General features: G+C 51.3%; 2 protein-coding genes across 5 annotated transcripts in view; both read right to left on the bottom strand.

Moving 5' to 3' along the window:
* Positions 1-630: 630 nt before the first annotated feature.
* Myorg (myogenesis regulating glycosidase (putative)) lies at positions 631-7146 on the bottom strand. 4 transcript variants are annotated; one of them, XM_023716053.1, is made up of 3 exons: positions 6868-7146; positions 4886-4999; positions 631-4259 (listed from the first exon to the last, which is right to left on the bottom strand). In XM_023716053.1, exon 3 carries the CDS (start codon positions 4188-4190, stop codon positions 2061-2063), a length of 2130 nt encoding a protein of 709 aa, XP_023571821.1. In that variant the 5' UTR covers positions 4191-4259; positions 4886-4999; positions 6868-7146; the 3' UTR covers positions 631-2060. The 4 variants fall into 4 exon arrangements, with proteins under 4 accessions (XP_023571821.1, XP_023571820.1, XP_023571822.1 ...); XM_023716052.1 differs by having other exon boundaries at positions 6877-7146; XM_023716054.1 differs by lacking the exon at positions 4886-4999.
* Positions 7147-8265: 1119 nt separating this feature from the next.
* The window catches only part of CUNH9orf24 (chromosome unknown C9orf24 homolog), a 16135-nt gene continuing 10567 nt past the window's right edge, over positions 8266-13833 (bottom strand). Inside the window, exons 3-7 of the mRNA XM_023716061.1 lie at positions 11768-11881; positions 10756-10831; positions 10315-10555; positions 8855-8941; positions 8266-8389 (exon numbers count right to left, since the gene is read on the bottom strand). Coding sequence (XP_023571829.1) covers positions 8284-8389; positions 8855-8941; positions 10315-10555; positions 10756-10831; positions 11768-11881 — 624 coding nt within the window. The 3' untranslated portion in view covers positions 8266-8283. The remainder of the gene's footprint in view (positions 8390-8854; positions 8942-10314; positions 10556-10755; positions 10832-11767; positions 11882-13833) is intronic.

Raw genomic sequence — 13833 nt, 5'->3', positions numbered from 1 at the left:
CAGTGAGGTGTTCTGATGATGACATGCCTGCTAGAAGCTACTAGGAGGAGGATCAGGCTGCCTAGATCCAGATGTGTAGGAAGAGGCACAAACTTCGACTATACAAGAGTGCTGGCAGGGATGGAAGACAGCACAAAATGGAAGGGCCTGGGAGCTAGGGACTTGAAGAATACTTGTTTTTAAGAAAAAAAAAAACAAAAAAAAAAACAAAAAACGCCAAAACAAAAAACCCCTAAGAAATAGTGTTATAGTTGTTATGGTTTGTGTCTAGTTGTCCCCCTATAACCTCATGCAGTCATGGGGCAGACTTCTAGAGTTTGGATTATTTCATAATCCAGTGCTGGGATTATGAGTAAGTGCTACACCCACCCTGGGGTAGACAGCCTGAATGCAATATAAGGAAGGGAGAGAGGCTCGCTAGCTGCCACAGCTGCTTCTCCTCCCTTTGCTCTTTGCTGTTTTCTGCCGTCGTGAACTGCTGCCCTCTGCCATGTGCCACTCTGCCTTGGAGCCAGCTGGGTGTGGACTGAAACCTCCATAAACTGTGAGCTAAATAAATCTTTCCTTCCTTAATTTTGGGTGTTGAATATTTTGTCCCAGCAATGAGGGAAAAAGTAACCAAGACAATAATAGTTACTACTTTTTATTGAGCACCTACTTTGTGCCAGGCACTTTATATACATCGTGCTTATAATTCTCACAATGATTTTAGAGGTAGGCATTATACATAAAGGAAAGAGCGGCTCTGCTAGGTGATGCACATTGTTCAAGGCCACCCGCATCTGTAAGAGGCCCAAGGCTTTCACCAAACATTTTTCACACTGAGACTATGAAGGAGAGAGATGGGCACAAGGAAGCATTCTCTAGGGAGTAGAGCCCTTGTCAGAGCTGTTATGGGAAGCTGAGTGCTATCTCGTTTCCCACTTTCTCCTATCCCCAGCTCAGCAGCAAAGTCAGGAAAAACTCACTCTGGCTGAGGCTGATCTAAGGAAAATGGCTGCGATGAAAGACCTTACCCTGCATACATGTTGGCAGGTGTAAGTGTGTATGTGTAGCCAGAGTACACCACTGCTAGGATAAGAAGATTACTCACACTCAGGCCACACCCCCGCCACGTGTGCAGAGTTAGACAGCCAAGGAATCTTGAAAGAGCTGTTTATTTCCTATCAGAGTCCCAGGGAAACCACCTGGGCAAGGGCCAGCTCAACAATCAAAGCCTGGAATTTGTCCCCCTCCCTCTCCTTCCAGGTTTATCTGGCCTCAGAGATGTGTTCATTTTATAGACTCAGGACGCCATTCTCATTTCTCTTTGCTTGGGGGCACCACACACACACACACACACACACACACACACACACACACACACACCCCTCCTTGAGTTAAGGCATCAAGTCTGGCCTGCATGGCCCCACAAGTCTGTGACCATCAGGCACATCAGGCTCATGGCTGAGCCTACGTGTGTACACAGATGGGTTAGTGCAGTGTTAGAAGCCGCTTCCCAACAACGATGGCTCCAGGCTGAGCCCAGTCCTTCTGCTCCCCCAGCAGAACGCTGGCCTCCTTGTCAGTTGGCCATTTTCCCCAGATGGAGCAGGACCAGGTCAGACACAGTTCAGGCATCTGCTGGGAACTCAGGCCCTGGCTTGAAACACCAAGACTGTAGTTTCTAAGTGTGTCAGGGACTATTTTGAGACTGTTAAAGAGGATTGTGTCCCCGCCTTTGAAGGACAAAGATGGCCATGAAGGCAAAGACAGAGGGAAGACGTTTCTCTTTGTGCTTTTAAAACTGGGCTATGTGTAACAGAGAACCGACCTTTCTCTCTTCTGAGCTCTCTGCCTCCACCATAGAAAAGAGGTTTCTGCAGACTGAAATGAGAGCGGTAGGGAAAGGGACAGTTAGGACTGTGTACTGGAGCCAGAGATTGCTTCAACGATCCCTACTGCTCCAGGACGCTTAAATCAGCACCTAAATAGAGTGGTGACTACTTTGGGTGAGGGTTTGGGTGTGAGGAAGAGTTAATGTCAGCAGCTAGGGCTGTGGGATTCATGGTTCGGCCGGATCAGGACACCCAGGTGAAGTAGGCGACTTCGTCCAGATCCACTGGGTAATCCGTGAGCAGCACAGGCGTCTTGTCAAAAAGCTCACCCTTATAGCTGCGCCACTTGCCCGCGGGCAGGTAGACGTCGCGCTCCTGCTTGCCTGGCTCCAGCACCGGCGCCACAAGAAGTGTGTCCCCTATGAGGAACTGTGAGTCAATGCGGTGAGCAGCTTCGTCCCCTGGCGCGATCCACCAAAGGGGGCGCACGATGGGGTCTCCGGTGTCCGTGATTTCGCCAGCGAGCTCCAGCAATAGCGGCGCCACAAGGGAAGCCCTCAGTGCAGCGAACTTGTGTGCGATGGCCACCACTTCAGCGCCGTACTGCCAGGGAGGGATGGAAAACTGCATGGCGGGCATGAAGGCGGCCACCTCCAGCCAGCGCACATAGAGCTCGCGCTCCGGCCCATCAGGGCCGCCCACCGTGCGCTCGGGCACCGCGTTGCCACCGACCATATCTGGCAGGATGAACGCATAGCCCAGCATGCTGACAGTGAGCACGGCGGGGATGAGCGAGCGCAGTCCCAAGTCGTAGCCCCACACCGAGTCGCGGTCCACGAGGCGGAAGAAGCACGAGATGTTCTGCGACTGGTAGCCCACGCGGACCTCAGCTCGCGAGTAGAAGGGCAGCGCCATCTCTGTGTAGCGCCGGCTCCAAACGCTGGGATCCGGGAGGGGCCTGTAGGTGCTAAAGTCCCGCGGCAGGTAGCTCACCTCCCCTGCGTCGAACTTAAAGGAGGCCACGCCATAGCGCGAGCGCAGCCGCTGCAGGTGGCTGTGGAACCAGTCGCGGGCCTCCGGGTGCGTGAAGTCGAGCACAGCGCCGATGCCGTTCCACCAGCGCACCAGCGCGGGCAGCCGGCCCGTGGGCTCTCGCACGAACAGTTCACGCTCCACGCCCTCGCCAAAGCGGGAGGAGTTGTAGTTGACGAACGGGTGCACCCAAAGCGTGACAGAGAAGCCAGCTTCACGCAGGCGGTCGAACATATCGCTGGCGTTGGGGAACTTGGCCTCGTCAAAGTCGAAGTCGCCATAGGCCGGTGTGTACATGTCATCGATTTCCAGGTGGCTGCTATTGAAGTGGTGCTGGCGGATCTGTTGGGCGAAACGCAGCACCTTGTCCTGGTCCACAGCACGCCCGTAGAGCGCCCACGTGGACCAGATGGGGTGTTGGAAGGCCTCGGGCGCTGGCACCCGGGATGGCTTGTTGAAGTAACGCCTCACCATGTACTTGTGAATGGAAGTGACATCTGAGCCCACGCAGACACGGTAGCTGAGCTCAGGGGCTGCGATGTGGCCAGCGGGAGGCTTATAGGGCGTGTCATGGTAGCGCGCCTGGAGCCGCAGGGAGCGCTCTGTGCTGTTCCAGCCCAGGTGGAAGGGCACAGAATCATTCACTTTGATGGCAGCTGCGCGCGATGATAACCAGTAGCGCTCTAGGATGCCCCCGAATGCGGCGTCGGAAGAGTAGACATCGCTGGTGACAAACGGCTGCGGCTCCTGCTGGCCGTCCAGACGGATGGGCCAGTGCTGTGTCCTCATCTCAGCACCACCGTACCAGTGCGCTGCGGCATCGCCCAGGAACATGGCGTGCTCCACCGCGCGCCCCGGCGCCGTTTCCTCCCAGCGCACGCGGTAGCACATGACTGTGTCCTTGGGCCGCACAGTCTGGATGAAGAAGTGCAGCGGGCGCCCATCTGCCGTGCGTGAGCAGCCCAGCATGGCGCCGTCCCGGCTGCAGGAGTCCAGGTCCAAGGCGCCTGATCGGAAGGCCAGGCGGAAGACTTGCTCGCCTTTCTGGTTGCGGATTGAGAAGCCACCACGATTGAGGTCCAGCAGCTCTGCACGCAGGCGTTCGGCTTTGCGTAGGGAGGCGCTGTAGTAGCACCAGGCCACGATCGCGGCCAGTACTAGGAGCAGCCCCAGCACCGCGGAGCCCAGCAAGGGTCTCAGCTCTTTGGATGGCTTGGGCTTGGCAGGCGAGAAGTTGTCGGGCAGGAAGGTATACATGGCTGCTGGGACCTCAGTTCTCTTCCGGCCTGCGTGGCGGCGGCGGGGGTGGGCCTGTTTCTTCTCTTCAAGGTTCTGGGGCATCAATCGCCAGCTAAGGAAGGAGCAGGCAGTTGGGTCACCCAACTAAGTCCATCTGAACCTAGCTTGAGTCTGAAAGGGAAAAAGAGGGGGCACGGGGACTGAGTTTTCTTGTTCCATAGTATTTCCACCTGGCTTTCAGCCATTAATCATGAAGTCGCTTCTCTGTCTATGTTTTTTATCTGTTTATCAGTACAACCTCTGTGGTGTCACTCATCTCTCTCTGCCACCCACGTAGTTTGGGCACTATCATTGCTCCCTGAATTACTGCAGCACTTTGTCAGTGGCTTCTCTGTCCCCAAATGTATTCCCTTTAGTGGTGTTTATTCACAGCAATCACAGTGATCTGTCTGAAAGTTCTGTCCCTCGCTTTGAGAACTGCACAATAAGCCCCCTGAGGAAATTCAGAAGTACAAACCTTTTTCGGAAGTGTAAATATTGCAATCAAAACTTAAGACATGATATGGTCTTAGCTACCTTTCTGATTGTTCCAGCTAGGCCTTGCGGTCTCTACCCAATCTAAGGCCACCTGCCTCAGGAGATTTCATCCACCCAGCCTAGGAGCCTTTTCTCCACCTACCATCTCTGCAGGAATCAGATGCCCACATTTCACACACAGATTCTCACCACTGTGTGCTAAACATCCAGATAGGACTGTAGGGAAAAAATCAGGCTTAGGGGAAGGTTTGTGTCTTAACCTGCTATCCGAGGCTGTTCCAGCCCTCAGGGCAGAGTCCAACAAAGAAACAGCTCCAGCCAGGTGCACACACAGGCAGACACTCCATTGGCTGGCCAGGACCAAACTGCTCAGGCTGGGCAGTGGGAAGAGGAGGAGAATGGCAAACAGTAATTAGCCTCCTTCCAGATGCCAGTATATGTCTCAGTCTTCAATGACTTCAAGGAGGTCCTGGAACCTTTCAGGTTTTTTAACCCCTCCAGCTACACAATGCAGAAACTACCAAAACTGATACAGATCCAAATTTTGATCCTACAGGACAAATACACAGTGTCTTTTACCTCCTGCCCCAATTTGCTCCCTCTTCCTAAATCCCTACACTTTCAGTCTCTCCTGGTCTGGAATAGCCTTTTCACTTTCTTCAGCCCTTAATAAAGATTTAGCTTTCCTCCACTTCCTGTAGGTACAGATTATAAACACCCTCCTGGAAAATGCAGGTACTGTAATATCTTTTAGCTGACACCCTTAAAGCTAAGCAGAACTGGAAGAAGGGCTTAGGAGCCCAGGCTAGATTTGCTGAATATTTTCATTCATTCAAGACAACCACAGTTCCATTCTGGGTAGCACCAAGAGAATAGGGAAGAGATTCATATCTAAATAGGACAGACTCTGTCATCCTCAGCCTCATATTAAGTCAGATTTCCCTTCTGACTCCTGGCACATGAAGAGGCTACTTTTGTGGTCTCAAGCCTTTTCTAAGTTCTGGGTTTTGAGAACCCTAAAATTGTAGGATTCTAAGTCTCTACTCTTCCTTTTCCTCCTCCTCTTCCTTTTCTTCTTCATACTGAGTATTGAAGCCAGAGACACTCTAACTCTAAACTACATTCCCAGTCCTTTTTATTTTTTAAATTTTGAAATATTACCTCCTTAAGTTGCCCAGGTGTGACTCAAACTTGCACCCTCCTGCCTCAGCCTCCCTCAGTGGTAGGGTTATAGGCATGCACCATCATGCGTGACCTTCTTTCATTCTTTAAATTTTATTTCCAGCCTCTACAGCATGTTTTGAGAGAGATAGTGGCCTGACCAGGCTGCCTGAGCAGCATGGCAGAAACAAGCTGTGTGGCTGAGATGAAGAGACAAGCCTCCATGGGGTGGGCCAGAGAATGATGAGGGCTGTCTTTTCAAGAGACTGACCAGAGACCTCTGAGGTCTGTCTTCTCAAGCGACCAACCAAAGATCTCTCAGGGGCTTGAAAGAAGCTTTTATGTTTTGTTTTATTTTTTGAGACGGGGTCTCACTGTATATTTAGGCCTCAAACTCATAGTGATCCTCCTACATCAGCCTCCAGAGTGCTGGGACTACAGGTGTGTACCTCCATGCCCTACTTGAAAGGAGCAAGTTTAATGGCATCTGTTACCCGACCTGTGGAGGAGGAACTCTGTAGTTCCGGTGGTAGCAATGGTTAGAGACCTCTGTAATCTGCCGCCTCCGCCATCTGGCCAACCACAGGCTAATGCTAGCAGGTAGGGCCCTGCAGGCGGGCTCCTTGGGCTCTGCTCCTGCGGAGCCTCTTCCAACTTGTTACTCAACGTTGCTATTTTGTCTGCCAACCCCTAGTTTGGTCTGAGGAAGAGGGCCTAGCTCGGAGCCATTTATTGGACACAGTTCCTGGGTGGCAAGGAAGGGTAGTGGAAATGTCAAAGGCAACTCGATCTGGTTGATCTCCCTCCCCTGTCTAGAGAGAGAATCCTCGAGGATCGAGTGACTGCGCCTACACAGTCTGGAATATTTCCACACCCACCCTCAGAGCCCCACTCGACAGCTATCCAAAGGGGCAGGCGAAGGTCAAGGAACCAGGGGCCGGCTCGGAATCCGGCCAGTGGAGGGCACCAGGTATTCAGGGTCGCTCCACCTACTGGTATGTAGGAATCAAAGTTCAGGAATCATGCACCTTCAGCAGCACACCCCCACCCGCCCCAAGATCCTCCCGTGGGGCTCACTCACGGCACTGACAGTTTGGCAGAAGTGGGGATGAAGGGATTCTCCCAAAGATCTCCTTCACACGAGCCTGATGTGACCTGCCACCGCGCTGCACCGGGCGCAGCCCCGCAAGACACAACTCAGCTCCTCCTCGGCTCCGCCCCCGGGCTACTCAGCCACGCCCAGGCCGTCCATTGTCGCCCTGAGCCGAGTCCCGCCCCTGGCGCCTGGCCCCTCCCCCACACCCTCGCGGGACCTAAAGCCCCGCCCTTAGGATCCACACCCTAGTCCTCCAGTCCTAGGCCCTGCCCCGGTATCACAGGCCAGGCTTTAGCTGGGAGCCTCTGGTTCAGTCTCCCGCCTGAGGAGCCGCCTCTCTGGGACAGTGCTTACACTCGAGGGGGCGGGACTGATCCCAGGCCTGTTGGGAAATGTAGTTCTAGAGGAGGAGCAGTGGCAGAATGTCGGGGTTCTTGCACCTCCTGGCTTGGAAAATATGTGACAGTCGCAGCCCACCACTGTTTTCTCACATGGAAAAGTAGTAGCGCGATTCTTGGAGGTGATTAGCGGGAGAGTTCCTTCCAAACAAGAATCCCACGGAGGGAGCTTGTCGTCCCAACCAGCCTGTGGCCCAAACTATTGATGCGCACTGGACTGGACCAGCAGAGCCTGAGTTCAGAGACTGAGAAGACGGGTTTCTGCTCAGTGTTTTGCAACGTCCCCTGCTCCTGCCTAGTTACTTATAGGTTTTCCCCCTCCTCTTAGTGACAGCTTTTAGTCAGAAGAAAGCAGAAAGAGGTGGGTGAGCCCACCTCTCTTCAAACCCCTTCCCAGGGACTAAGGGTGATGGAACACTCTGAGATTTCACATCTTTAGTGGAGAAAGGAAAATACTGAAGAGCCCTAAAGATATCAGAACATCCCTGAGGGGCAAGATAACCCGGCTTTCACAATCTCACATTTTTTGGTCATGGGGCCTCCAGACCTGTTTCAGATGCCTTAGGCTTTGTGTGGGGGAGGGCAACAAGAGCATCTGGACTTTTGGGAGACCATAATGGAGACTGTGAACAAGAAGAAAGAGTTTGAGAACAGTTTTTACTGTGGAAGAGAGGGCCGTGTACCCTCTGAGAGGCATCCAAATTTGGGGGCATACTGGGGAAATGTCAACTAAGACAGTCTTCATGAGGGTGGAAAATAGAGGTATCCTCTCTACATGGTTCTTCGTTCATTTAGGCTCTATATTGTGAGGAGAACACTAGCTGGATATAGGGTCACTGTCATGTGGCAGGAAAACACTCAGGGAAATAGAGAATCATGGGAGTTTGGAAGATTCAGGACTTTGAGAAATTGGTCTCACAGATCTTTCTGAAAAGGACACAGGAGGCATCCCTTGAGGAGAAGAATTTATTGCTCTACCCCCTTAGCCTGGCCAGCCCAGGCTCTACCAGCAATGGTAATTGGGATAAGTCTCTGACACAAACTCTGGGTGGACGACATAGTTGTTTCTCTGGGGACCACCGGTCTTCTTGAAGTGACTTGTGTCCCATCTGCAGGGAGAGATGGGTCAGCCCTTGCAGACCCTTTACCATCGAAGTGAGCAAGTGATTCTAATTCTCAGGGACAAACTTATCTTAACATTTTGCCACTAACATTGACCCCAGGCTGGAACTCTGGCCAACACTGACCTCCTGACATCAGGCTGTTAAGTTTCTGACACCCCATGAGCACTCCCTAGCTTGACCAGTTATCCTTTACTTCAAGCCTGGATCCCAAGCCCTTGAATCTAAGTCCACTGTTAATTATAACCTCTCGATACAGATCTCCTTGCCCTCTCCCTAGGGTCTGCCATTCCTTTGCCAGTTTTGGCTTCCCCATGGCACTATCGCCCCCTGGTGGCACTTTTCTGTCTGTGCATCATGGGGGCAGCCCTGGCCCATTACCCGGCCAGGACCACACTAAGGACACAACTTCTAGTGTACTTGTGCAACTAAATGTGCATGCACCAGACTTACCTAAGGTTGGGGTACGGGCAGTATGATGGCGGGGGAGTTGTAACAGCACAGTGCATTCCGGGCCGGTGGTCGCAGGGTGATACACTCCTGGGGAAGCAAGCAGTGGGCAGGAGGAGATCGGGCCTTTTGATACCTTTTGTATCCCTACAGTTCAAACCAAGCACTTGGGTGTGCTTCAGGTGTCAGTCTTACTCTCCAGGATCCTCTCCTTCCCTTGAGACGTCACTGTGGTACCGCCTCCCAGAAGGCACCCCAGATGATCCCTCCCCCTCAAGGCCTAATTTCTGCTGCTTAGGGTAAGCTGTGGGGCTCGCAGATTTCTGGGTAAGATGGTCAGACTGCAATCGTTGAGGACTTGGCATCCCCACATTCCCACTTTGGGCCAGCAATTTCTCCAGCCCCACAGAGGCAACATTTCTGAGGTTCAGGCACTTTCCAACCCCCCCCCCCCTTGAAGTGGTAGAGGAGATTTGCATGAGGACGGGTTCAGGAGCCCCATCTGCACAGCTGTATAAACTGCCACAGATTTAGGATTTTTCTCAAGCTCAGCCCATCTGGTCTGCGGCCAAGAGCAGGACAAATGCTGGGCTGCTGCAGTCTGAGCTTGGGCTGCAGCTTTCTCAGCAATGAAACACGCAAAGGTGCCTTCTCCAGAGGGGTGTGGATCCCCACAAAGCCAAGGCAGCTCTGGTAAAATGGTCACCATTTTCCTGAATCATTCTCTTAGCAATGATCTGTTTTTTGGTTTTTTTTTTTTTTTTTTTTTTTGAGAACACAAGGTATTTGGAAAGCCAGAACCTGCATCTCCAGGGGCAGGTGTCCCGATAGTTGTCTCCTGGGTCTCCTGGGCTCTGGACCCGCGGACGCAGAGCGCGACATAGTGGTGAATAGGAAGGCCAAAGGGGTATTAGGTAGGGCTGGTGGGTAGGAAAGAGAGGGACTGATGTGTGGGGATTTGAGTCATCAACTCCAGAGCACACACAAGGGCCAGGTTGCTCTTGAGCTGAAGCAGGGCTGGATTCTCAGTTTCAGGTATTTGCTTGTGTCCAGAGGCCAGAGGACTGGAGGTCTGGACGCAGCAGAACTCTGAGCCAGCAGAGCCAGGATGGAGCTCAGCCAGGGGCTGGCTTTGGAGGAGAGGCAGGGATAGAAACTAGAAGTGGAAATCTGGGCGTGAAGACCCACACCTGTAATCCCAGCTCTTTGGAGGTTGAGGCAGCAGGATTGCCTCGAGTTTGAGGCCAGCCTGGACTACACAGTGAGTTCCAAGCCAGCATGAACTATTGCAGCGAGACTCTGTCTCAACAAACAAGCAAGCAAAATTCCCAAATCAAACAAACCAAAAAACCAACCAAACAACAACAAACTGGGTGGGAAAGGTGCACGTGGGGCCCAGAGGGGCGGGACGCGGTGGGCTCGCGCGGGGCGGAGCCCGCAGAGGCGGGCGGATCTCCGCGAACCTTACAGTCGGCTGTTCTGGGCACAGAGCCCGCAGGTGGCGGCGTTCGGTACACGGAGGCGCCCCGGAGACGCAGTAGTCCATCCCGCGCAGGCAGTAGTGGCGGCCAGAGCAGGCGCTCTCGTAACCTTGGAATGGCAGGCGGCCTGGCAGCGGATCTACGCACCCGCACCGGGGCACGATCTGCGGCAGCGTCTGGTTCCGGGACAGCGAGTTCAGCATATTCACCACTACGTCGCGCTCTGCGTCCGCAGGTCCAGAGCCCAGGAGACCCATAGATAGTCACAGGGACAGGAAGAAGCAGGGCCAGAGACAGTGAGAGGTACAGGCAAAACAGACTCACAGTCACTCCCCGTCCAGGACCCTTGCCCTGCGCTCTGTCCGCCTCCGCCTGACCCTCCCCTCTCAGCAACCTTTCCCGACCACTGCCCGTCCGCTTTACCGTAGGCATTGAGGCGCTCGGGTTTAGGAGGGCACTCCAGAGGCATTCCTCGAACTGCCGTCTCCATCCCGGCCTCCTGCAAGTGGCACACATGCTACCTTAAGCTCTGATAAGTAAAAGGGGCTCCCAGAGCACCCGGACTAAGCCCTAGCAGTGCTTTTCCCAGGCCCTCAGCACTGAGTGGTGGGGTTGTCTCCCCTAGCAACACTTGTACGCTCCCCCCCTTGGGGCGGAGCTAGAGTGTGGTGCGGGGCTTGGGTGTGGATGTTGGGGACAGGGCTTGGGTGTGGATGGGGCTAGGGTGTGGGAGGGTGGGGTGGATTTGGCCTGGACCTCTGATAATACCCCTTTGACCTTTTGCCTTTGATTTTATCCCTCTGTGTCTAATTGTGCCTGGGTGGCTCTTAATAGGCTTTCAATGTTGCTTACCCATCAAAATCATCAGGGGAGCTTGGGAAAACTTCTAATTTTTGAGGAAGTTCTAATTCAGAATTGTTCCATCAGCCACCAGGCTACAGTTAAGCACCTCTGGCCTTAGGTCCTATCAAATTATTCCCATCAATCGGTTTGGGCCTGGGGCAGGACTCCCTCTTACCTCCTTGGCAGAGTCTCCTATATTTGCTTTCTACTGAGTAGCCTTGCTCTCCTGCTATTGGTCCCCGCTCACATCACAAAGGATTGTCAGGTGGAGCAAGGAGACCCAACTCATTATTGACTCTTTGGCCAGCCTTGGTGTCATTAGCCAGATCAGATAGAGAGGGGTCTTTAGGCAAGCTTCAAGAAGGCAGGATGTGAGGAGTGCACACCAACTATGTTCCCATGTAGCCTGGTCAGAGGCTGGGTCCTTGCCCATCATGGTCACTTTTCTGTATTCTGTTTTTAGCTAAGAAATACAAGATCTAGTTTCACAGATGAGGCAGAGCCCTGGAGCATTCATTGTTCATGAGAAAGGATTAGTAGATTGAGTATGTGGGGGGACACCCCAGGTATTTGTGGTAGGCAGAGTAGGTACCTTAGGCAGTCGAGGAAGGCAGGTGGTATATTTGTTCCAGTAGGTGCTGTTGTAAGGTCCTGTCCTCCAGCTGCAGTATGGGTCATTGCCAAGGTAACTCGGGCAGCATTTGTTTTCTTCATAGGGGAAGAGAGGCCAGATAATGTTATTCCTTATTCCACTCGGAATCTGGGACCTTAGCTTTTTCTTCTCTAAACCCCAGCACAGAGTAGACTCTCACTAGCTTCCTTCAAACCACTCCCCAAGCCCAAATTGGCCTTATATTTGCCTTTTGACACAGATGCATCCCAGATAAAGCCCACCCAAAGCAAGTTTTGAGTGAGGTGCAGATCTATTGCTAATTACTTTTCATCCTGGCTCTATCTTCTTTGAACTGGACAACCTGGGGCCTCCTCCTAACTCATTCTTTGTCTATTTCTGTTTCTCTGTCTGTGTCTGTTTCTCTGTCCCTGTCTCTCTCTGTGTGTCTGTCTGTCTGTCCCTCTCTCATCTTCTCCATCCCAAATCTAAGGGATGGAGATTTACTTACTCTACCTCTTAAAAATCACTTCAGTCTATCCCATCTTTTGTTCCCCTATGATCTCACTGTCTTATATCTGTACTATCTTAACCACAGAGACAATATAGTTGTCTTAAAAGACAGTTGTTATATTGTCTTACCCATGAGTCAATATGTCATGTTTAACAAAATGAACTCTGCTGATAGATTTCCTGGGTTTAATTTTCAGTTCTGCCAAATAATAACAACGTGTGATCTTGACCAAGTTAAATCAATTTCTTGTCTCAGTCTCCTTAACTAAAAATATGTATGATGGTATTATCATAAGATTGTTCTGAAGTTTAAACAATAAAATATTTAAAACAGTGCTTGCCACATAAAACACTATTATGATTAGTCTACTGTCTCCTTGCCTCATCTTTGAAATTGTACAATTCAACCTCAACATACAAGCTGTGGTACTTTTACACATGTGAAAATTTGACCAAGACATTTCCCTAGTTAAAAGACTAACACAGCCCCTGTCATCTAAGCCTGTCCTATGGGCCCTTCATGATCTTCTCCCCATTAATTTCAGAAGGATTTTTTTTTTGGGGGGGGGGGGCTGGCTCTGGATGCCTTCAGGGCAGGTCTGGTAAGGCTTGAGGATCTGGAGGATTGAACCACAGCATCCTGAGCCTGACTGTTTTGTTTAAGCAGGCACTTAAACAACTGAGCTAATGGGCAGGCCCCCTCCCCAGTAATTTAAAAGAATTCATGTGAGAGGATGGAAGAAGCTCTAAAGAAGAGCAAGCAGGAAAGAGGAGGGGGTAGAATGTTAGGATTTGTTCTGAATTGGTGGGTTATATATACTGAGTTTGATGTGCTTGGATGCATGTAGGTAGAAATGACTGTAATCAGATGGAAGAGTGTGTTTTTCTTTTTTTCTAGACAGGATTTTGCTGTGTAGGTCATGCTCATCTTGGACCTACTATGTAGCCCAGGCACTCTGAAACTGATGGTGATCTTCCTACCTCTCATCTTCCTAGTGCTGGGGTCACACGTGTCTGCTACTATGTCCAGCAAGATTGAATTCTGGTGTGAATTCAAGGGTGCAAACAAAGACTTGGGGTTATGAGTCCTGAGTAAGTTAGATAAAATGGCCTTGCAGGCAGAGCAAGGAGAGAAGAAGGCCCTGGATGTACCCAAGGAAACTGTTTCCACAATGCATGGATGCATAAATCACCCAGAAAAGTGAGAGATTGGAAAAGCTGAGGAAGGAGGTAGTTCTAGGGACTAGAGAGTGGTCAGAAAAGAGAATTCTAAAATGCTTAAGGTAGGGCTCAGAAGGTAAAGAATTCGGAGTCTTGTGAATATGCTAATCATAACCACACAAGTACAATTCTAGTGTTTATAGGAGATGCAAACTCCTCACTTCACCTGGAAATTATGAATTTAACCACCAAATATTTATGACTGGTACTTGAAAGGCTCTTTATTTTTTTTCTTTTCAAAGTTTTATTGATAAACATATAGCAATGAGACAGTTTCAAATCAAATCGAAAGTACAGTTTCAACAAATAATACA

The sequence above is a fragment of the Octodon degus genome, unplaced genomic scaffold, assembly GCF_000260255.1.
Source record: "Octodon degus isolate 3935 unplaced genomic scaffold, OctDeg1.0 scaffold00045, whole genome shotgun sequence".
NCBI lineage: Eukaryota > Metazoa > Chordata > Mammalia > Rodentia > Octodontidae > Octodon > Octodon degus.
This window is presented reverse-complemented; position numbering and strand designations above follow the sequence as displayed.